Consider the following 20,847-nt stretch of genomic DNA (forward strand, 5'->3'; position numbering starts at 1 on the left):
TCATAACAAAAAAAAAAGTCTACCGAAATTTATGCAAGTTAATTATCATTCAAGACAACACCCACTGCAATTTGTCAAAAATGGTGAAACTCTTGCAAGACCTTACCTGTGAAGTGATTGTCCTTTTTCATGTTTAATAATAATAATTAATTACAGTATTATTTATGACTTTCAGAAAACTCTATCTATCAACCGTTCTTTACTGATTTTTCCACCCATCACTGCTCTATTTTTTATTTATTTATGGCATCGGGAAAAAAAGAGAAGAAAAAGAAAAATTATATGCAATTTTACCGGGTGTTAAAACTTATAATTACATTTGGTGATAAATCTGCTTTGTTAAATCCAGTACAAAATCAATTATTGAATTCATAGACTATAAAGTTGTGAACCAAATACAAATTATCACTAATGGGAATATTCATATACAGTATAGTAACGTAAGCCACCAGATTATGTCTAGAGTGATTTGCCACGCGCCTGCCTATTTATTATGAAAAGCCTCAGTAACTTGTGATGAGAAGAATTCACAGAGAGAGAGGAGAGAGATGGGTAATTCCGATGAAGGTGATCGTCTTCCTGCTCCATCTTCTTCGGACGAACTCTCGAGCATTCTCCGGCAGGTACTGTCCCGTACTCCCACAGCTCAACCTTCTTTCTCACCGAAGAAAATCGTTTCCTCCGCTGAGATGTTCAACCGAACCTTCCCCCTCGTTCCCGGCGGAGCGGTTTCTTACGCCGCTTGTGCAGTCGCTGAAACTGGGGAAGGCAAATGTGGTTTCGAAAACAAGGTAAACTTAACGATGTTAGTTGCCGTGAAACTATTACCCTCGCTTGTTGATTAAAGAAAAAAATAACTTTATTGTGTTTTTGGTTGGTAATGGTTAAAAAACACTAAAGAGAAATGGAGCTAGACAGCGAAATTCATTGAAGAGAAACATTGATGCACAGTTCCACACCTTGTCTGAAAAGGTTTTGTCTTTATCCTTTTAAGATTCTTGATTTGGTTTAAAAAAAAAAACTAGAGATAATAATAGAAACTGGATATATTGCAGAGGAGGAGGAGCAAGATCAACGAGAAAATGAAAGCTTTGCAGAAACTGATACCCAATTCCAACAAGGTGGTAAATACCAAGTTCGACTTTTTATCTTTCAGAACTCAGTTGTGAGATACATTTGTTTTGTTTTTTTTTTATGTTTTGTAGACAGAAAAGGCCTCAATGCTTGATGAAGCTATAGAATATCTGAAACAGCTTCAACTTCAGTTTCAGGTTCTTTTTCTATATGTTCCTTACGCTATGATCATAAACAACTAAATTTGTAAACCCAAACATCTGATTAACTTGATGAATGCAGACGTTAGCCGCTATGAATGGTTTAGGCCTAAATCCTCTGCGATTACCACCAATTCTACCGCCTACGCAGACAGGGATCACTGGAACCTCAGAACAAGGGCTGAACCTTGAGACTCTGCTTGGTGGTTCTCACTCGATGGCTAACCTTGAACCACCCGAACCAACTCAGGAAATGTGCTTTCCCACAACCACTCTGCTTTGAAGACAACGTTCAGACAGTGAAGAGGATTCGAAGTCAGATTTCCTCTCCACAGAAACATGAGCCGAAAATGATTTGGTTATATTTCAAAGTGTTATGCTAATAAGCTTTAGGACTGAACAAAACTGCTACTGGTTATATTTCAAAGTGTTATGCTAATAAGCTTTAGGACTGAACAAAACTGAGTAGCTTCATTATAATGATGTAAGAAAAAAAATGTATAAATTTAACTACATGATTACGATCAAATGGCTATGTCTGTGAGTTGCAGCCATCCGTACGCACACCGGTCTCGGATACTTCGAGCCATGGATGCTGCTGCCTGAACCGCAGGTCTTGTCTTCGTCAATGCTTTCTCTACTTGAATTCTGACACCAACATCCATCTGCTTTTTTTTTAAATACGAGAGAGATGATTATCAGGAATCTAGACAACACAAATTGATTGTGATAAAACTTTAAAAGAAGATAAGATTGTAAAGTAGAAACCTTTTCTAGATTGCACTGGGTGTCTAATATGTGGCAAAAGTATGACAGCTGCTTGTACAAGTCTGCTTCAGTGTACTGTAATAAGGCAAGGCTTGGAGTTAAAAGCTGTTCTGTGAAGCAACAGAAAAATAAGACTTCTTACAAGGTGGATGAGGGCATATACCTTTCTTAAGAGAGTTCCATTACAATTAGGATAGTTTGGACAAACTGTTCCCCGTTCACGGTCACCAAGCAGACGGAAGTTGGGGATGCGAGTTGTGTGCTTGCAAGACTCATCGTCACACTGTCCAAGGCAAAATGTACAAATAAAATTCATAAGCCTGACTTAATAATGACAGGTGTTCATAATTATGAATATTAACAAGGCAAGTGGAGAAGGGTTTTCTATGCACCATCATTATGCCTTTGTAGTACATAGATACAAACCCATCGATCTGCCTTTTCACCTGAAATGCATGATAACAAGTTAATTACCAAACCATTTGTTCTACAAGCCAAATCAGAAGGCCTAGATACAACAGTTCTTTAATTTTGAGAAACATAGAAATTAAGATATTTTTTAACAAAGCTTATCTACCTGGTTAGATATCATTGCAGGGGATATTCTTCCCGTGCTACCTTCTGGCTCACATTTCGGGCATTGCAGCTTAAGCCAGAATGTAGAATCAGATTCCTCTGTTTCAGATTTCTTACTGATCGACGCATAGACTGAGCTAGTAATAGATGGACAGTTGAAAGCAGCAGAGCAGTTGGGGCATGCTAATGCTAACGGCTCGCAGCTTTTGTATCTGCGTTTTTTACATGTAAATTACGTTGTTGCAAATCTTGAATTCTAAGAGTATCTCAAATCCTGGAGAAAATACATCATAGCGAGGAAGCATGATTGCAAATTACAGAGGAGATAAGATATCATTACCTTTCTTCATCGCTTGTAGCAAACAAGAGTGCTGTAGAAGGATCACTGCCAGTAGCATCGTTTGATCTGCTTCGATACTATTAAATACATTGTTTACAACCACTTATCAGAATTGAGAATCATCGTATATGGAATTGGAGATTGGGTTTAAATGAAAGCTGTTTTACCTTTGATGGGTCAAGTCCTAAACACTCGGCTAACCTCTCAGGACTTGTGCCCTGAATCTCTGCGCATAAACGAGACACCACAGGATGAATCTGCTGTGCCAAGTAGTAATCTATGTCAACCAACCATCTGCTGTCTTCTGATTTCACCTCATCAGGATGCCTAGCACGTTCGCCAATCCCTGCTGAGCTCGCAGAGCTAGTATTACCCTGCACAGAGGAAGGGTTAAAAATTTAGTAGAGAGACAATTTGGTTCGGATTGTATTAAGCTGGTCTTTTGTGTTGGGAACCTGTTCATAGCAGATTATATATGGTACAGTATCCTTAGCATTGAAACCTTCTTTATAACCACGTTGCCTCATTCTGAGTGCAACCTGAGAAAAACAGTTTAACCGCACAATCAGAGTTCAGTAAAAATGTGAAAAAGTATTAATTTTAAACATCATTCTGATGAGCAATAATGCGAATAATAGCTCCCATACTCACTTGAACGTGTGGTTGGCTTTTGGAATCTGGATACGCTTCTGGTGACTTAGTTAATGCCTTGGTGATGACATACTTCTCAAGTGCAACTTTCCCATTTCTCATTTCCTCTTTTATCTGTTGGATGGACAAAGCATACATGTATTGGATGACAAAGAAGAGCATACTAATTAAAAAAGGTTACTAAATGGAGGTTAACAAAGATTACCTTCATAAGCTCGCTATGAATTGCTTCAACAACATCCTCACATGACCTGCAAAGAAGACAGGACTTGTTGTGCTTTGCATGAGAAAGTAAAAATAATGTTTTCACTTAATGTTTTAGAACATACCCTCCACACAAGATCTTAGACAAGCATAAATCTCCAATTTCCTTGGAAAGTAAGCTCCAATCTCGACGAACCATGTCCACACCTTTTCTTTCAATGTCCTGCATTGAGAAGTCATGTTAGTACTCAAAACATTTTCTACAAGAAAAGGTAGCCAAAGTGTAAATTAAATATTACCTCGCAAGTCTTCCCGTCCTTGAACTGCAACTTGACGGCAGCATATTTCTTTTTTCTAAGAAGAAGCATCCTCTTATATATACCATCACAGTCAATTTTCAGACATCTATACTTCTTATTGACCTAGAAATCGAAAGCGAGAAAGTGAGACCAAATCAAATGTCTGCTTTTTACAGTACATTGTCTATAATTATACTGATTTGAGTTTCCATTGCGTGATGTTTTCATGCATCAAGAAACCAAACATCAAGGTTGCAAGTATCTAATTCATATTGGTTTGGTAATAGAAAGGTTTAAAACTAAGGGTGAAAGGCTGGAGAAAAATCTATTTATCCAACCTACCTCTTGGATGACTTTTGTTTTAATGGCTTTCACCTCTTCGATATCATCTAGTCCACTGTGAATCATGATTGAATCTGTGTCACCGTAAATCACCTGCGTAATAGCAAGATGTTTAGTTCTACAACTGATAAAGAGAAATGCGGACACATTACATCAACACATTACATCAATTATCTACTGACATGCATTTCGTGGGACTCAAAGTATAGGAAATACCTCTAGGTTTAAATGATTTTGGACAAGATCCACGGTTCTTTGCAGGATCTCCCTTCCCTGCAATGTTGGGGAATTAATCGGATCACACGAGAATAGAGAAAAAAAACAAAGAAAATTGTGTAACTAGGAAACTTAGAGAGCATAACTTACCTGTAGTGTTATGAGCTCTGCTAAAGGCTTAGCGTAGAATCTTGAATTGGAAAAACCCAGACATCCATACATACTGTGTTTACAATGAATAGGAAAACATTAATAAAAGTGTATTTATCGCCAGCACAACCTAAAACCGTAAATACAAACCTATTGGCTGTGAGCTTTATTGCCTGCTGCCTAATGTCAAGCTCCCAGTACTTAAGACCTGTTTCCTTTGCCATCTTTAGTTTGACGCTTTTCCTTATACTGACCAAATGTTCCATCAACTGAAACAGAGACATACAGTGAATTATCATCTAATATTTATTAGACTGGGCATAACAGAACAAGAGAGAAAATCATAGTGGTACCAAGAAATGCACAGAGCTCTAGTTTAGAAGATGATGTCAAGGTTAGTTTAGTTGAACTACAGAACGCAGCAATCACTAATACTATACTGAAGAGCTGGGTCGTTTTAATTTGAGGATTTTCCACATACACCTTCAGAGAAATCGAGGCAAACTAATGCTTTTGATGAGTTTTTTATTTCTTTCTATTAATTTCTGACGGGTTTGGGGTGACTTACAGATTTGGTGTTTGACGACGTATAACAGATCGCGTACAGAGCCGAGTAAAGTCACAATATAAAGCAACTGATCGTGTAATCGTGAATATACCTTTGGAAGAATTCCAGGTGTCTGACTCGACGGTAAACGAGGAACTCCATCTTCTGATCGTGGTATGGTCGTGAAACAGATATTATATTCCTGAAATAAGCATGACCGTTATCTACAAATCAAAGGAAACAGCCATCCAAGGCTTGAAATATAGAAAATAGTCTGCTAACCTGTATAATAGACGGGTAAAGACTATTGAAATCGAGAAGCAATACATATTTGTCATATAAGCCTTTCTTTGGCTCCAAGACCAGTCCACCAGCGTAGGCTGGACCCTTCTTTGCTTTGTTGTCCTTAGACGGATCATTTTCCAAAGCCAGGTCAGCATCCAATTCATCTACATTGTGGCCCTCCGGACCATGATTCATTCTTCTTTTTGATGACTTTATTTCCTTCATACGTTGTGAATTTTTGTCTGGGAGGATGTACTTTTTCGAGTGGAATGTATGTAGCAAGTAATATTCAATTCTCTGCGCCCTGGCTCCCTGGTAAGAACCATAGAAAACATGAGTGTTAAAAGCATAAAGAGAGAAAAGGAGAGCTGAAACAGGAGTCATTACCTGAAGAGTTTTTCCCCAAAGATTGCCACTTATGTTAGTTAGCTGGAGAGTGAGTGGAAGAACACTTAGATGAAACATGAGCTCCATCGATAACCACGCATCTGTTTCACCACATTCAATCTGAAACGAAGAAAGCCAAAATGTTATAACAAGCAAGCAATTAAGATGCAGTCGTCACTCATCAACCTACGTCAACTGATGTTTATCGGCAATTCCTTTGTTTCTAAGCTATCATAAGAATCATAAGCTATCGTCCTCAGTGAGGTAGTTACAGCTTATGCATACAAAAACCTATGAGTGGACTAATTGAAGAACTTACAAGTTCGACAAGTGTTTTAGATGACTGAAACATTTTGGGAATGTCATTAGGCGATATCTCTTTCCTGTCCCGGTTTAGCTGTGTCTTTGAGAGATCTGTTAACGAATAACTGACCTGCAACAACCAGAAGCTTGTAAGCGAGGGAGTAAGCTTCAGCTCATTGCTTGTAAAATTTGAGCATCATACCTGCTTCAACAAGTCACGAGAACATAGATCTGTATCACACAAGAGTCTTCCAGCAATGCAAGACATGATCCCTAGTGTAGCTCCGGACCCATAATTAGTGTTCCCTTTAAGCTTAGGCATGGAAGAGCGTTTGAGACGGCCAATTTTGGACCACATGCTACTCAAAACTTTGCAAGCCTGCATTGTAGTCATAGGGTTTTCAGACAAGAGGTGATCTTCATATGAGAGTAATATACCATCATGGAGCACGTTTTAATTTCGTCGGAATGTAAATGAAAAAACACATCTTATTAGTGGTAAAAAGAGTATTTGATTTACCTGGGCTCTTTGGAGAAGGACATCCAGATCAAAACCTGATATATTATGTCCCACAAGAACATCACTGTCCAATTTGTTCAGCTCCAGAAACAGCCGATTCAGCAATGCTCTTTCACTGCAGTAAGAAAAGAAAAAAATGTTTGATGAAGCAACATGAACTGCCAAAGATATACATGGATCATGAGCACGGCCTATACAGTAACAGAGCTGCGAATACCTATTTTCAAAACTTAAAACGCTGCAGCGGTTCTTTGAATTTCTGTCAGCCACTTCTTTTTTCCAACCAATTGGGTAACCGGTTCCTTCAGGATTCCTAACAACAGTGAAATGACTCAGAATACCAGACCTCTTCCTTTCTGGACCTGGCATTGGAACATCAATCTGAAAGACCAAGGAACATCAAATGTCAAGCTGCTCATGTCTACATAAGTATCATTTGAACAAGAAAAATCGTCATAAACCAGCTTAATACAAATAACTATTGGTGAGTGGTGATGTCATGATCATACTTAAGAATATTGTGGTATAACCATCGAGGTGAAGCAGCACATCCATATTCTTCACAAAGAGAAACAACGGCTAAAGCATTGGTCAAATGTTATAGAACAAACCTTGGCGTTGTGAAAGCAGAGAACAGACGCAGAAACAATTTCGCTTATGTTCTGCTTTTCATTGACTATAGTCTTTAAATTTATGGCTGTAACTACAGCAGGAGGATGAGCAACTTTTTCCTCCGAAACTAAAACAGTGATAACCTTGGGAGATTCAACAGTAACCTCAAACTTGCACCAGCTCACCTGCACAAGTGTCAAGTCCTCATTATTGGAGATATAAAGAACTAAATATCACAAGTAAGATGGTTATGGTACTTTTAAAGGCCTTACTCGTTGAGAGGGTGAATTGGTAGAAAAGTTTGAAATTTTGAGCCAAGACGGTCCCATAATCTTCCTTTTAAGGATAAAAAGCTCCAAAGCACTGCAAATGAATTAAATTAATAAGCAGAGAAAGTTGCACCGCACTAAATTTTTGACATAGCGGCACACATTAACTAAAAGGCTTGCAAAAGAGCAGTAGATGCAAACTTAACTGATCGACTATCAAAAACAGAGAAAGGTAAAGAAACTCAGCAGTAAGAAGCTTAAACCTGGTGTTAGAGCCAAGGACAGCGCTAAAAGACTCCCCTTTGAGGTCTTCTGGAAGAGGAGGATCCTATGACAACAAGAAAAGGCAAAAGTGTCACGATGATGAGATGTGCAGAAGTTCACAAAAAAAATAAAAATAAAAGAGAACTTTTAGTTCGACTCAAAGATGAAATGTACCTTAAATGGATAATTTATCTTCAAGACATATTGTTCGCCAACAGGCACATCAGGCCTCTCAAATGCATAGTTTCTCTGATATTCGTCCATGGAGAGCAGAATAGAGAGTCAAAGAAAAGTTTTGCTGCTAAAATACATGAAAAGTAAGTAAATACTCAAACCTTGACAAGTGCCATGCTATAACTGGAAACATTGAGTTGTAACAATTGCTGAGAAATTTCGTTCTTCAAATTTGATGCCATTTCCTGAGAAGAAAAGGCCAAAAACAATAAACAATAGAGGAAGAATATTGCTTCTTCCTAGCATGTAACACAGGTAGTCAAACTCACATGTAACTTCCCCCGGAATGATTCAGGAGAAAGTTTAGAGTCTTTCACCTCTTGCTCGAGCGTGATTAGTTCATGTGAAGGAAATACGGAATCATTGGGAATAGCATAAACACATCTCTGGATATTCTTAACTACCACAGAGCAACTCTTGTACGTATCTCCCATCTTAACCTGAATTGTACATAGAGGACATCAAAATCAACTCTCTAGATTTAACCTTTAAAGCAGAAGAAAATGAGTTAAAAAATCCCAAAAGACTCACCTTCCCAAACAAATATATTGTGCCCATACTCGCTCCAAAAGCCTCCTCGTAAGCGTCAAGAATGTAAAAACGAAGTGAACCATCAGCATCCAAATCAAATTCCGTTTGCCCTTCGCAATTAGAACTAAGTGGAGCCCCATTCTCAGTCCCACCTTTGACCATTGCTTCCTTCCAACCAGCAGTGGCGCTTAAAGCCGAATCCTTCTCTTTCAAATCAACCGTTGCATTCAATGTAAACACATCCTTCACTTCTGACTCAGCCTTCGCTTCACTTTGTCTTCTATTGTTTGATCCATCCTCTACAACACCATCACTTCCAGGTAACTCCATCTTCTCGGAATCATGCGGAGGGGTGACTTCAGATTCTGTCACAACTTCTTCTTTCATCTCTTTCACCAACTCCTTCTCCATGAAAACACGATCACTTGTGGGTTCTGAATCCTTCATTGCCATGCTGGAGGTAACAGAAACCACATTTTTATTCCTAGAGAACATAACTGGAACTGTAGGTGGTTGTTTCCTTCTCCTATGCCTTTCTCTATCCAAATCATCAGGAGTTACCTCAGCTAAAACCTCGTCAAGAATACCCTCGCACTTTACCGTATCAGTCTCCTTCCCCTTCTTGAAACTCGAAGATGTGAACATCGAAGAGAGTCTCCCTTCACCTGTAATAGTAGCCGCAGCCTTGAGCGCCGGATTCACCTTCTTAACCTGAGGCTGTTCCTTCCCTTTCTTCTTCTCAGCTTTCTTCTTCCTCAGTCTCCCGCTAAATCCACCGCCGTCGTCCGATTCATCAGTCGAGTCAGGCCCACTGGGCTTCGTGAAATCCTCCTCCTCGCCTTCGTCGCCGTAACCCAGATCTCCGTCTTCCCCGTCGTCGACTACGAATCCGCGAGCCTCCTCGCGCCGCCGGGACACGATCGCGTCGTACTCGTCGTCATCGACGGTGTCGAAGATCGGTTCTTCTATCCTGATATCGTAGCCGCCACCTGAAGCTGCTAGATTCCGAAGTCCTCCTTGCCGAATCGCTTTCAGCCGCTCTAGAGCTTCCTTCCTAGTCGCTGCCTCCGCGCCTCGGCTTCGTTTTCGGCCAGCCTCCGTCGAGTTATCGCCGGACATTTTGTTAGTTTCTTCTAATTTGGGGTTTTTTTTTGCGAAGCTGAGTGTTCGATTTGGGGTTTTACATCTGCGAGATGGCGGGAAAATCGATATAATTTTGGCGCCTCTATCTGCGAGATCCTAATAAGCTTAATACTAATGGGCTTTATCTTGTTTAGTAAGGCCCAATACAAGGGAGCGAAGAGAAGGTTATTGGGATTGAAGTTGACAAGTTTGGGAGAAGCCCAGAGAAACTTTGGCGTGAGAGTGAAAGGCTGGGAACGGTGAAGAGATTAACTGTCAGAGAGGAAAACGATGAGCTAAGCTACACCGTGAAACTGGAGACTCCACGAACGTTGCGTGAGAACGTGGTTTATGGGCTTGTGAGTTGGGTTGATGACAAAGAAGCTAAGTTTGGAGTAAGCTGTCCTGTGGTGGTGGCTCTTGGAACTATTTTTTGAACATTATGAATAAGGTATTCATACGACAAAAATGAAGATTTATTTGAATGAGAAATGAAGGTCTAATGTGTGTGATTTGAGAATCTTGTATAAAGTAGCAAATACATACATTAGATATTTGATCTTAGATTTGGGTTTTGATTTGTTAGTTGGACTTCATGTTCATTAACTTAAATCAAATATATATTGATCTTTTATATTGATAAAATATAAAAAAAAATCAATTTTAAAGTATATTATTTAGTTTGAATTGGTCAAACAAAAAAATAATTTTACTTTTTAATTTCTTGGTCAAAATGTGGAATAAATTCACATAATAATTGACAATAATTAAAGACTCCATTAGTGCACCATGGAGGTTTCATTTTTTGCGTTGAAAAATGAAACTTGTGCTTCTCATGATTTTTCTATAAAAGGGCTTGCTAGCATTATAGAAAAGATATACATTCATACAATCAAAGAAACAATTCTCCCACTCAGAATAGTTATGCTAGTATTTTTTTTATTTTGAGTCTGAGAGTACATCACAGAAATAGGGTAGATAGATTATGTTTTTTCGGTGATGGTAAACAGAAACAATGCTGCAGTTGTATCCTGGGAATCTGAGCGCCATGAAACCGTCACACTACGGGGCGTTTAAAGATTTAAGAAAAGAGATTAACTATCTCGACTCTGCAATTCTTCTTTATTTTTATATTTCGGTATTGTAATTTTAATCTATGTTCTTATTATTCTTTACAAATATCAGTTGTCCTATAGTAGTAAAATAAGGTTCTTACACTCTTAAATCTTTAAATATTGTTTATGCTTTTGCACTAACAATAATGATATTTGTTAAAAGTTGATTTTTAAGAACAGGTAATGGAAACAAGAATTAGAAAATTCTTGGAACCAGAATATTCAAGATGTGGAAATATGGATGTGTGCTTTCTCCAAAAAGTTTTTGATATTGTGTAAAACTTGTGTTCTTGCGCTAACATTTTATTTTTTGCAGGATCGATTGAATTATTTAAAATAATTCTCTTGCACTTATGTGTTTATGGTTGTGATTTGCATGATTCACTGGTTAATATGGTTGAGAATAATCATATAAAATTGTGTGGTTTTGATGGCAAAAATAATATCTGTAATGATATGTATATTTGCTAAAAAAGTGTTTGGAAAAAATCCAAAACATACAAGTTAGATTTATTAATTAACTTGAGAGAACTATGAAAATAGTTGTATGTAAAATGTGAATTTCTAAGAATAAAATACATTTTCTGAAATTGCTTTTTATTCATTTAAATCTAAAAGAGTTGTAGATCAATTTTCTAAACTCTTAAGAGATGTTAAATGTAATTAAATATGCATATTCTTAAGTTATCTCAAGAAATGTGGGGGAAGCTTTGCTTACGATATAAAGTCATTGGCAAGAGGCCAAATGAACTTAGTGATAGTTATCACAATATGATTTTATTTTTTAAAAGAAAAAAAAAAAAACTAGTGTCATGCATTGAGTTTTGTGTACAATGATTAATTGTATCTTAAAAAAAAAGATGACAAAAATCATTAAACAATTGATCTCGACTAATCTCAAGAGATTATGTTCACTATGATGACAACCTAGGATCCTTTAATTAAAGGTGTGTCATGAGATCAAGTTGTTATATCATCTAAAGGAATGGGTAGCCTGTGAATTAAGATGAGGTTTGACAGTAACTCTACCTAACTGACTGGAGATCCCAAGAAATAGGTTCAAGGAGACAACTAAGTCAAACTAAATCTAACCAAAGCACTGTAAGACTTCGATCTATACTCAGTTCCTATGATGATTAAACAGTGCTACATGTAAGAAATATAGGATAAGCATTAGCTTTTAATGATTTGTGTCCATTGTTTTGAGATATGAATGGAGTAGTACATGATACTCCTCTAAATAAAACTAATGGCAAATCACCTTGTGAGTGTGAAATGGGGCTGTTTCTAGGAGAATGAAGGAAATGCTATATTCTCCAAGTTCACTTATGATTAACCAGGACTGTTCACGGCCAAAATGAACACAATAGAGAACCTAGTTTTGTGAGAGAATCAAGTTGTGTTATAGCTATTGTCTAGGTTTACACCAAAGCCCGGGAGGTTCAAGACATCATGGCCACCTCCTGGCCGAGTAAATCCGATAGCTATTAACAATTACTGGTTCAAGGCTGAAAAATTGCTACCAACTCATCATGCAGTGGATTTTTCGTTTGTACTCTCAAAAGTCCTAAGGTCGAGTCTTGTCTAGGAAGTCAAGACTGTCGAGACGTCTAGTGTCTAGAGTCATTTCTATTCATGTGGAGGATTGTTGGAACTATTTTTGAACATTATGAATAAGGTATTCATATGACAAAAATGAAGTTTTATTTGAATGAGAAATGAAGGTCTAATGTGTGTGATTTGAGAATCTTGTATAAAGTAGCAAATACATACATTAGATATTTGATCTTGGATTTGGGTTTTGATTTGTTAGTTGGACTTCATATTCATTAACTTAAATCAAATATATGTTGATCTTTTATATTGATAAAAAAAAAAAAAATCATTTTAAAGTATATTATTTAGTTTGAATTGTTCAAACAAAAAAATAATTTTACTCTTTAATTTTGGATCAAAATGTGGAATAAATTCACATAATAATTGACAAGAATTAAAGACTCCATTAGTGCACCATGGAGGTTTCATTTTTTGTGTTGAAAAATGAAACGTGTGCTTCTCATGATTTTTCTATAAAAGGGCTTGCTAGCATTATAGAAAAGATATACATTCATACAATCAAAGAAACAATTTTCCCACTCATAATAGTTATGCTAGTATTTTTTTTTATTTTGAGTATGAGAGTACATCACAGAAATAGGATCGATAGATTATGTTTTTTCGGTGATGGTAAACAGAAACAATGTTGCAGTTGTATCATGGGAATCTGATCGCCATGAAACCGTCATACTACAGGGCGTTTAAAGATTTAAGGAAAGAGATTAACTATCTCGACTCTGCAATTTTTCTTTATTTTTATATTTCGATATTGTAATTTTAATTTATGTTCCTATTATTTTTTACAAATATCAGTTGTACTATGGTAGTAAAATAAAATTCCTACAGTGGCCACGAGCTTTGTCCAAGAGTCTTGAGATCTTTACTTCTGTATATTATGTTTGATTCGTATGATTGTGCCTATAAAATGATACGTCATTTGCGAGATCTATATTCCTTGAGAATGTAGAAAGAGAATTTAGATTAGGGCTAATGACAACAAAATTAGTATTTCCATATACTAGGTAGGGCTCAATAATAAATATACAAAATTTTCTTTCTATTAACAAAGGTATTAACGAATTTAATAAAAAATTTGGATCGACTAGGACTAAAAGCTCTAGCCTTTCAATGCAACTCTGTTTTTGTCCCCTGTTTTTTAGTCACTACCGTCACCGTACGATGACCCAGTTATTGGTGACAGACCAATCAGGGATCGAACCAGCCGCTAGAGTTGCAACTCTCTCCTCCGGCGCCTCCAACGTATGATACTGCGTTCCCGAATCGCAGGAGGCAGAAACCCAACTGGAGAATTCGAATGGGCATCTCGGCGATGCAAACACTTCCTCTGTTTTCAGTTGAATATCAACTCCTTCTAAATCGTCCTGATCAAGATCGACGGCTACGAATGGATGGTTTAGAAGCATCTCAGCCGTCCATCTCTTCTTGGGATCCTTAACGAAACACTTTGACAAAAAATCTCTTCCTTGTTCCGACAAGTCCTCGGGAATCCTCGGAAGCTCGTCTCCGACACCGATGCGTATCAACAACGACATGAAGTGCGATCCTTCTTTAAAACTCCACGCCGTTTTGCCACTAAACATCTCGACAACTGCGCATCCTAAAGCCCACACGTCAGCTTCTGATCCGTACTCGTTATCGTTAACGGATTCCGGCGCCATATACAACGGCGTACCTCTAATCTGCACTCCTCCGTCCATTAACGCCGTTACTTCCCCCGCCCTCTTCGCCAATCCGAAATCCGCGATCTTAACGGCGCCGTCGCCGAACAACAGAATATTCCCGAGTTTTAGATCGCAGTGAGCGAATCCTTTGGCGTGGATGTGTCGTAGACCACGGAGCACCGATCCTGTGTGGCGGCGCACTGTGGATTCCGGTAGACCTTCACCGTTTAATTTCTTGAGATGGCTCGCTAAGCTTCCTCTCGAAGCGTACTCCAGAAACAAGTTATGCATCTCTTCGCCGTTTTCCACCGTCCGATCCTCGCCGAGACACCGTACGAGCCCGTCGCAGTCGTTTCCGAGTATATCAAGAACCCATTTCTCGTTCGCGAGCGAAGCAGCACCGTGTGAGTCTGCAGATTTCACGGCCATAACTTGAGGAAATGCGCCGTAAGCGTTGTTAGTCGGCGTCGCTAGACTAACTGTAGAAAAAGTTCCGTGTCCGATGGTTTCTCCTCGAACCCACTCCATTTGAAACAAATCTATGTTGCAGTTTCTGTAATGATTATCTAAAAGCGAGAAGAGAGAAAAATGAAACAGAGCAGAGCGTGAAAACAGGTTATGGTTCCTCCTGCTGCGAGTTCCCCTATATATACCGAGTTTTTTTTTTGTATAAATAAAATAATGAAACAACTTGGGGTTACTCTTTTAATTTTTAATTATATAATTAATTTTGTAAAGACTGAATTTTTGGGAAGTAATTAATGCACGTGACGAAAGCAGGTTTTTTCATGGCTATGCTACGTGATATTTTCATTTTCATATTGGATAAACAAATATTATCGCACGACCATCGTTTTGGTGCAACGGAATATCTATCACTATATCATATAGATGTTGTACACAACGTATGTTTGTGAAAATATCAAAAATAGTAAACCAGTAACATGCTTGATATTCAATGAGATCATTGATCGTTATTTTTGCTATAAGAGTAGTCAGTTATATTAAATTTGCGTTGAAAATCAAGTTATGTAACTCATCTATGTTTCAGAACACTCAGTTATACTTGTAGGAGGCCAGGAGATATTATATAAAATTATTGAAAACGTATCACCAGAGAGATTGTGATGAGAAAATACATAATAAATCAATTCTTGACGTAATTGTGTATATTTGAATATCCATATTTTCCCTCCTCCTTTCATGTTTTCTGTTGCTAGACATATAATAGAATTATCCTCGTATATGCCACTCCCTCATAGCTGTCACTGACTGATTATAGTCACACTATTCTCTAATCACTCTGACAACTTAATAGCTAACACTCTTTCAGTCTCTAATACTGGGTATAATAACTAAAGGTTTTCACACAAATTTTAAAATCTGTGATTATAAATCCACAGTTTCTTAACACTAACACTTTTCCATAAATACGATATGACCAAATCGCAATCCAAATATGTTCAGCAAATATGTATTGAAGTTTACACTTCAATAAATTGATCAAATATGTAGAAAAAATCAAAAAAAAAAAAATCTTCATAAACGAAAAAGGAAAGAAATAGACAAACACTTTTTAGGAATAGAAATTCAAATTCTAAATCGTGTATACATAAAAATCGCTTGGTTGTCATGTCTATGTATTTATTGTAATTTGTTCTCGTTATATAAGCATAAAAATGATAACAAGATTCTTGATCAAATATATAGTAAGAAAATACAGATGAACCACGATCTCATCATAATATATGTTGTCAAATTAGATGCACATATAAGCAGGCTATTGCGGTTTGTTGTTAATTCATGGCCATCCAGTTACCAATATGCTTCGACCAAAATCCAGTAAGTATATATTTAGATATTCTCTTGGACCATTGATAATATAAAACTATATAGCAAGTTGGCGTTGTAATTATCTTTTGGTCAATCCAAGAATCAAATCCTTCTCCGCTGGAGGCGCTTTAACATTTTTTGTTATGATATTTTCCGCCGTTATGTATGTCTCTTAAATATCATTTACCAAATAGAATAGTTAGCTCTAAAATATCTAAGCGACCTCTGATTACGGGCACCAGCTGCGAGAAGCCGCAAATGGAGTTTTGTTTAAAGTCTGGGTCAAGTTACCTGTTTTGTGAGATTACGTAAGTTTTATGGTGATCACAGTAGCATACAGTGATGTGATTACTAACCTACATATATACATATGAACTCTATAGTGATGGTGTTTGAAATTTAGATTTTCCAATAATAACAAAACATATTTATATGTGATTATTTATTGGCTTTTATATTGGGTTCAATATAAAAGCCAATAAATAAATAAAAAGCCTTCCAATCATCATTCTTATTTTATTATTCATACCTATATCATTACTACTATGTCTTTATGAAGTTGCTTCATGGGAAAAGAAAAAAAAAGTTGCTTCATGGCCAACTTTCCTGCACAAGTCTGGAATCCTATGGGCATGACTTCATAAAATCATACAAAAAACATTAACGTTTGATATACTCTATTTAAAAAAATAAAAATAAACTCGAGTTTTCATAGTTCATCTTTAATAGCAGTAATATTGAAAGATGTTGTATTCAAAAATAATTAAAAGATGCGCATGAAAAGCGCAGGACTGGGAGAGAGTGCTTCGTACCAAAGTCATTCGACCAACAGACTTTCGCAAGTTGCGGCGGCTCTGAATTTTATTTTTGCAATACCTAACACTGTTACATATCCCATTAAATAGTACTATAATTAGTCTCTGTGATATTTTTGAAAAAAAAAAGAATTATATTAGACGTTTTAATGGAGCGTGACGAACGTCAACACGCAGACAAGTTGAAGGAAAAAAGGAAAACTGTTTTGTAAATTCTAAACCGTAAGCAGTAACACCAGTGGGTAACTTCGTTACCATACATGCTTCCATGTTCATTTATTATTTTTTACAAAAAAAAATTATTTACAACAAGGGAGGGTCACATGGACGTGATCTCTAGCCATTAGATTGGATGGAGTTGCGATCTCTATGGCCCCCTGTCTACTACAACTTGCTTTGGCTATTACATAAAAAATATGATACGATATTGAACGATATGTAAAAATATCTAAATGATACATCATACATATTTTACCAAAAAAATAAGATACATATATTAAGGAATAAATTACTTTATAAATATAAATATATACACTCTGGATAAAAGAGAAATGTGAAGGTTGATGGATATCTCTGGATAAAAGAGAAAGTCGGAGGATATGAACCAACACCGCCAGGCGACTTGGAGGGATTCACTGAATCCGAGGAAAAGATAGTTGTCATCCTTTTTCTTGCTAATGTAAATCACTAATAATTTCCGGCATAACTAATTTATTGCTGACATAAACACGAATTAAAAAAAAACAAGACGGCGGCCCACAGTTTATTTCTTGGAGATTTCATCAAATACTTTTGCATTTTAAATTTGCGAGTCATCTACGTATACTCCCCTCTGTTTCATAATAATTGATATTTTATCTTAAAGCACAAAGATTAAGAAAACTATATTTTTCTAAAAAAATTATTTTAAAGATATAATTTTAAAATCTGTTAACCAATTATAAAAAGAACTGTAAAATCTAATTGGTTGAACAGTTTCCAATAAAGTTAAAGTTGACCTTAAAATCTCAAAATTTCATGTAAATTGAAACAAAATAATCCTTCTAAAACATCATCTGGAACGGAAGGAGTACATACCAACTTTGCGATCTTTTGATATAGGATGTGGTACCAAAGAAAAAAATCTATTGTGATTTTCATACTGTAGCATATTAGTATATTCCTTTATTTATCTATAGATTCTATAAAATTCAAACGTCATTTGAAAAAGGAAACCACAAATTTCGATGTAATACTCAGTGACAATAATTTACCACACAATATTATATAAGTCGATACATGTGTTGATCCAAGCAGAATTTTATCTAAATCCTTTTGCCGGCTGCTGCATATTGATTATCGATTGAGTTCATATATACAAGCTAAGTCTGTTTTAAGGTATAATGAAAACATGAAAAAGGATGTATAGTTCATACACGAGTGAATTTATAAAGAATCAGATTAGTTGGTTTGTTCCACGTTTAAATTAACCTTGTAGGCAAGTCAATAGGATTATAGGGGTCCTTTGAAGATGTCCACAATTCTAAGTTTTGTAATATTCCGTCTAACTTGGAATTTTAGATTGACCCCTTTGAACGAGGAGAGGACAAGTCAAATCACAACCTTTATCATTGCATAATCTTGTACATTAATTGTATGCATATAATAAAGTCATATCTAAAATATATATACATTATCTTTTGGTTACAAGTGCGATTAATCTTTTGTCAAATTCAGATTTAGGTCATCTGAAACCAAACGCATAACCAGCCGCCAAACGCATGTTCATGCATTTTAATTTAACACACGTTTCTTTTCAATTCCACCACAAAGTCGGGTCAAAGGCCACCCCTAAGACATACCAAATCCAAATCCTTTCAACTTTCTTCCGAGTTAAGAATTTTATACGAAAAAGGCAAACAAAAGCCGTCTCTTGACTATTCACGATAAGAAGAGATTTTATTACACACGTGCGTGTTATAAGACTTGTGGTCAATGGGAGAACAGTTCTTATACTACCTCTGTTCCCGAAAGTAAGATGTTTTAGATTTTTTTCTTGTTCCACAAAGATAGATTTTTTATATTGTTAAGATATTTTTTTATACTTTTGAGGAACTTTAATTGAGAATATTTGAATTGATTAAAATTTCATTGGTGGAAAGTTATTGGAAAGTGTATAATAAAGTGAAAAATAAATTAAATTATAAACATTTATTAAATTTTTAATAAACGTGAAAACTCTAGAAAATCTTACTTTCAGGAACAGAGGGAATATTATACGATAGTTTGTACACGTGACGATAATGACTATTTACAACTCTTATATTCAGACAGGTCCCATAACACACCCAAAACTCATAAACTAGGCCGAAAAGAAACGGCCCAATAACGCAGCTACCTAGTGATAAAACTACAACCCAAAAAAGGTGATGAAAATCATATTCGAACTAAATCAGATTCCAGCAGAGAGATGACATAAAAATTGGAAAGGTGGAACATTATCTGACACAGGTAAAATCCAAATACATGTGATAATTCCTGGGTTCATGAGTAACAGTACATGAAAACAATTTAAAACCCACCGACAAAAAGACACGAGATAAGTAGCACTCGAATAATAATCACCGGGTTTAATTAAGTTAAACAGACGTAATTAAACGCGGTTTGCTACAAAAATACATTGAAATCGAACGAACAATACAAACAGGGTCCGTTGATACGAAATTACGAAAACACCCATGGATAATGCAGCAAGTCTTTTCTCCTAGTTATCTCCGGCATCGAGTGATGGACGAGCAGCCTCGAGTGTAGGGATGCACCGGACCTCTAGCTCTGAAGCAGTTGTGAGTGTAGTACGATCTTCCAGATCTGGGAGGACACGGGACTCTGTTCGCCGACAATGCACCGTACGATATGTAGTATCTCTTCCTGTGCCAGTACAATGACCGTCGATCTCCGACACCGACGTTGTCCTCTTCCTCCTCCGCGTCTTCGAAGCTTTCTCCTCCGCCAATGCCGCCATCAGAGATCGGCCAGTCGAATCCGTCGCCTAGAAGAAGCAGGGATGGATTCTCGGGGAGAGATTCAGATCTTGGGAGTGAAATGATGAGAAGAAATAGTGTGATGATGAGGAGGTTAAGAGACGGAGCTGCTGCCATGGCGATATGCTTGAGACTCAAGCAAAGAAGAAGGAAAATAATAATGGAAGAGAGTAGAGCAACTAGCAAGTCACATGCGAAGAGGTGGTTTGAGGTTTTAACTAATGCGCCATTTATGGACCTTTCGACCTTCGTGTGAGAGTTTTCGAGTGTGTGAGACAATGAGTGATCTGGTGGGGGGGCACGGTGTAGGATAAGAGACGCGACAATGATTGGTTATGAAACCGTTTGATCATTAGCTGATTTACGAGAGATTAATGGGCCGGGCCTTATTATTGGATTACGTGGTAGAATATAATTAACTAATTAATAATATATTAGTTATCGTTGAATGGGCTTTGTGATAGCGAGGTTGTTTTATAGATACGTTCATTGTGTGACATTCGGGCTATTTTGTTTTGGACAAATCCAATATCTGTCTGAAGAAAGAACGTAGCATGTACAAGACCAATCGTGACAAAAAATGAGCAACTACCAATCATGACCGTCCCAAAAAAGCAAGGTTCGGTTCATAGTATCTTATGGAGTCATTATCTAAATACCAAAACAACTGATCATCGTAGCTACTAATACTATACTTAAACAATTGGGGCTTTTAAAATTATAAGTCTTAAAAACCATAAATAGAAAATTTCATTATATAAATATGTTATAGCAAATGTGACAATATAACCATGCGGTGGTATCTAGCGATAATTTTTGGGGCTCAACGTGTATCTATCTCGGTTTTGAATTCAATCCCCGATGGAAACTAAATTGTCGTCGCTTGATCAAT

General features: G+C 36.9%; 4 protein-coding genes across 6 annotated transcripts; 1 reads left to right on the forward strand and 3 right to left on the reverse strand.

The window, feature by feature from the left end:
- Positions 1-474: 474 nt before the first annotated feature.
- LOC106390344 (transcription factor ALC) lies at positions 475-1,803 on the forward strand. 2 transcript variants are annotated; one of them, XM_013830785.3, is made up of 5 exons: positions 475-791; positions 901-972; positions 1,056-1,124; positions 1,206-1,271; positions 1,357-1,803. In XM_013830785.3, the coding sequence occupies exons 1-5, from the start codon at positions 549-551 to the stop codon at positions 1,555-1,557; spliced, it is 651 nt and encodes a 216-aa protein (XP_013686239.2). In that variant the 5' UTR covers positions 475-548; the 3' UTR covers positions 1,558-1,803. The 2 variants fall into 2 exon arrangements, with proteins under 2 accessions (XP_013686239.2, XP_013686240.2); XM_013830786.3 differs by having other exon boundaries at positions 484-791; positions 1,056-1,121.
- Positions 1,671-9,971, reverse strand: LOC106390345 (DNA polymerase alpha catalytic subunit). Of its 2 annotated transcripts, none has more exons than XM_048762498.1 (30): positions 8,773-9,971; positions 8,511-8,681; positions 8,343-8,426; positions 8,182-8,256; positions 8,007-8,071; positions 7,747-7,837; positions 7,474-7,659; positions 7,080-7,243; positions 6,863-6,977; positions 6,545-6,721; positions 6,359-6,472; positions 6,040-6,159; positions 5,650-5,964; positions 5,480-5,569; positions 4,971-5,089; positions 4,821-4,893; positions 4,671-4,727; positions 4,455-4,547; positions 4,113-4,235; positions 3,939-4,036; positions 3,815-3,860; positions 3,610-3,723; positions 3,414-3,497; positions 3,126-3,332; positions 2,959-3,035; positions 2,620-2,830; positions 2,435-2,488; positions 2,206-2,325; positions 2,043-2,117; positions 1,671-1,942 (listed from the first exon to the last, which is right to left on the reverse strand). In XM_048762498.1, the coding sequence occupies exons 1-30, from the start codon at positions 9,889-9,891 to the stop codon at positions 1,799-1,801; spliced, it is 4,581 nt and encodes a 1,526-aa protein (XP_048618455.1). In that variant the 5' UTR covers positions 9,892-9,971; the 3' UTR covers positions 1,671-1,798. The 2 variants fall into 2 exon arrangements, with proteins under 2 accessions (XP_048618455.1, XP_048618456.1); XM_048762499.1 differs by having other exon boundaries at positions 1,671-1,939; positions 8,773-9,970.
- A 3,625-nt stretch (positions 9,972-13,596) lies between these two features.
- LOC106395882 (mitogen-activated protein kinase kinase kinase 20-like) lies at positions 13,597-14,998 on the reverse strand. Its single transcript, XM_013836209.3, has one exon. It carries the CDS (start codon positions 14,813-14,815, stop codon positions 13,775-13,777), a length of 1,041 nt encoding a protein of 346 aa, XP_013691663.1. The 5' UTR covers positions 14,816-14,998; the 3' UTR covers positions 13,597-13,774.
- A 4,431-nt stretch (positions 14,999-19,429) lies between these two features.
- Positions 19,430-20,274, reverse strand: LOC106394399 (protein RALF-like 34). The gene has a single exon (XM_013834968.3). The coding sequence runs from the start codon at positions 20,070-20,072 to the stop codon at positions 19,683-19,685; it is 390 nt and encodes a 129-aa protein (XP_013690422.1). The 5' UTR covers positions 20,073-20,274; the 3' UTR covers positions 19,430-19,682.
- Between the last annotated feature and the right edge of the window lie 573 nt (positions 20,275-20,847).

This window comes from Brassica napus, chromosome C7, assembly GCF_020379485.1.
Source record: "Brassica napus cultivar Da-Ae chromosome C7, Da-Ae, whole genome shotgun sequence".
In the NCBI taxonomy this organism is placed as follows: Eukaryota; Viridiplantae; Streptophyta; class Magnoliopsida; order Brassicales; family Brassicaceae; genus Brassica; species Brassica napus.

Excerpts from the sequence above, each read along its gene's own strand:
- LOC106394399 (XM_013834968.3), bottom strand. The coding sequence starts at position 20,072 with ATGGCAGCAGCTCCGTCTCTTAACCTCCTCATCATCACACTATTTCTT.
- LOC106395882 (XM_013836209.3), bottom strand. The coding sequence starts at position 14,815 with ATGGAGTGGGTTCGAGGAGAAACCATCGGACACGGAACTTTTTCTACA.
- LOC106390344 (XM_013830785.3), top strand. The coding sequence starts at position 549 with ATGGGTAATTCCGATGAAGGTGATCGTCTTCCTGCTCCATCTTCTTCG. Across the intron at positions 1,125-1,205 it reads TACCCAATTCCAACAAGGTG|ACAGAAAAGGCCTCAATGCT; the intron begins GTAAATACCAAG and ends TATGTTTTGTAG. Across the intron at positions 1,272-1,356 it reads AGCTTCAACTTCAGTTTCAG|ACGTTAGCCGCTATGAATGG; the intron begins GTTCTTTTTCTA and ends TGATGAATGCAG.
- LOC106390345 (XM_048762498.1), bottom strand. The coding sequence starts at position 9,891 with ATGTCCGGCGATAACTCGACGGAGGCTGGCCGAAAACGAAGCCGAGGC. Across the intron at positions 8,682-8,772 it reads CAATATATTTGTTTGGGAAG|GTTAAGATGGGAGATACGTA; the intron begins GTGAGTCTTTTG and ends TGTACAATTCAG. Across the intron at positions 7,244-7,473 it reads TCTGCTTTCACAACGCCAAG|ATTGATGTTCCAATGCCAGG; the intron begins GTTTGTTCTATA and ends TTGGTCTTTCAG.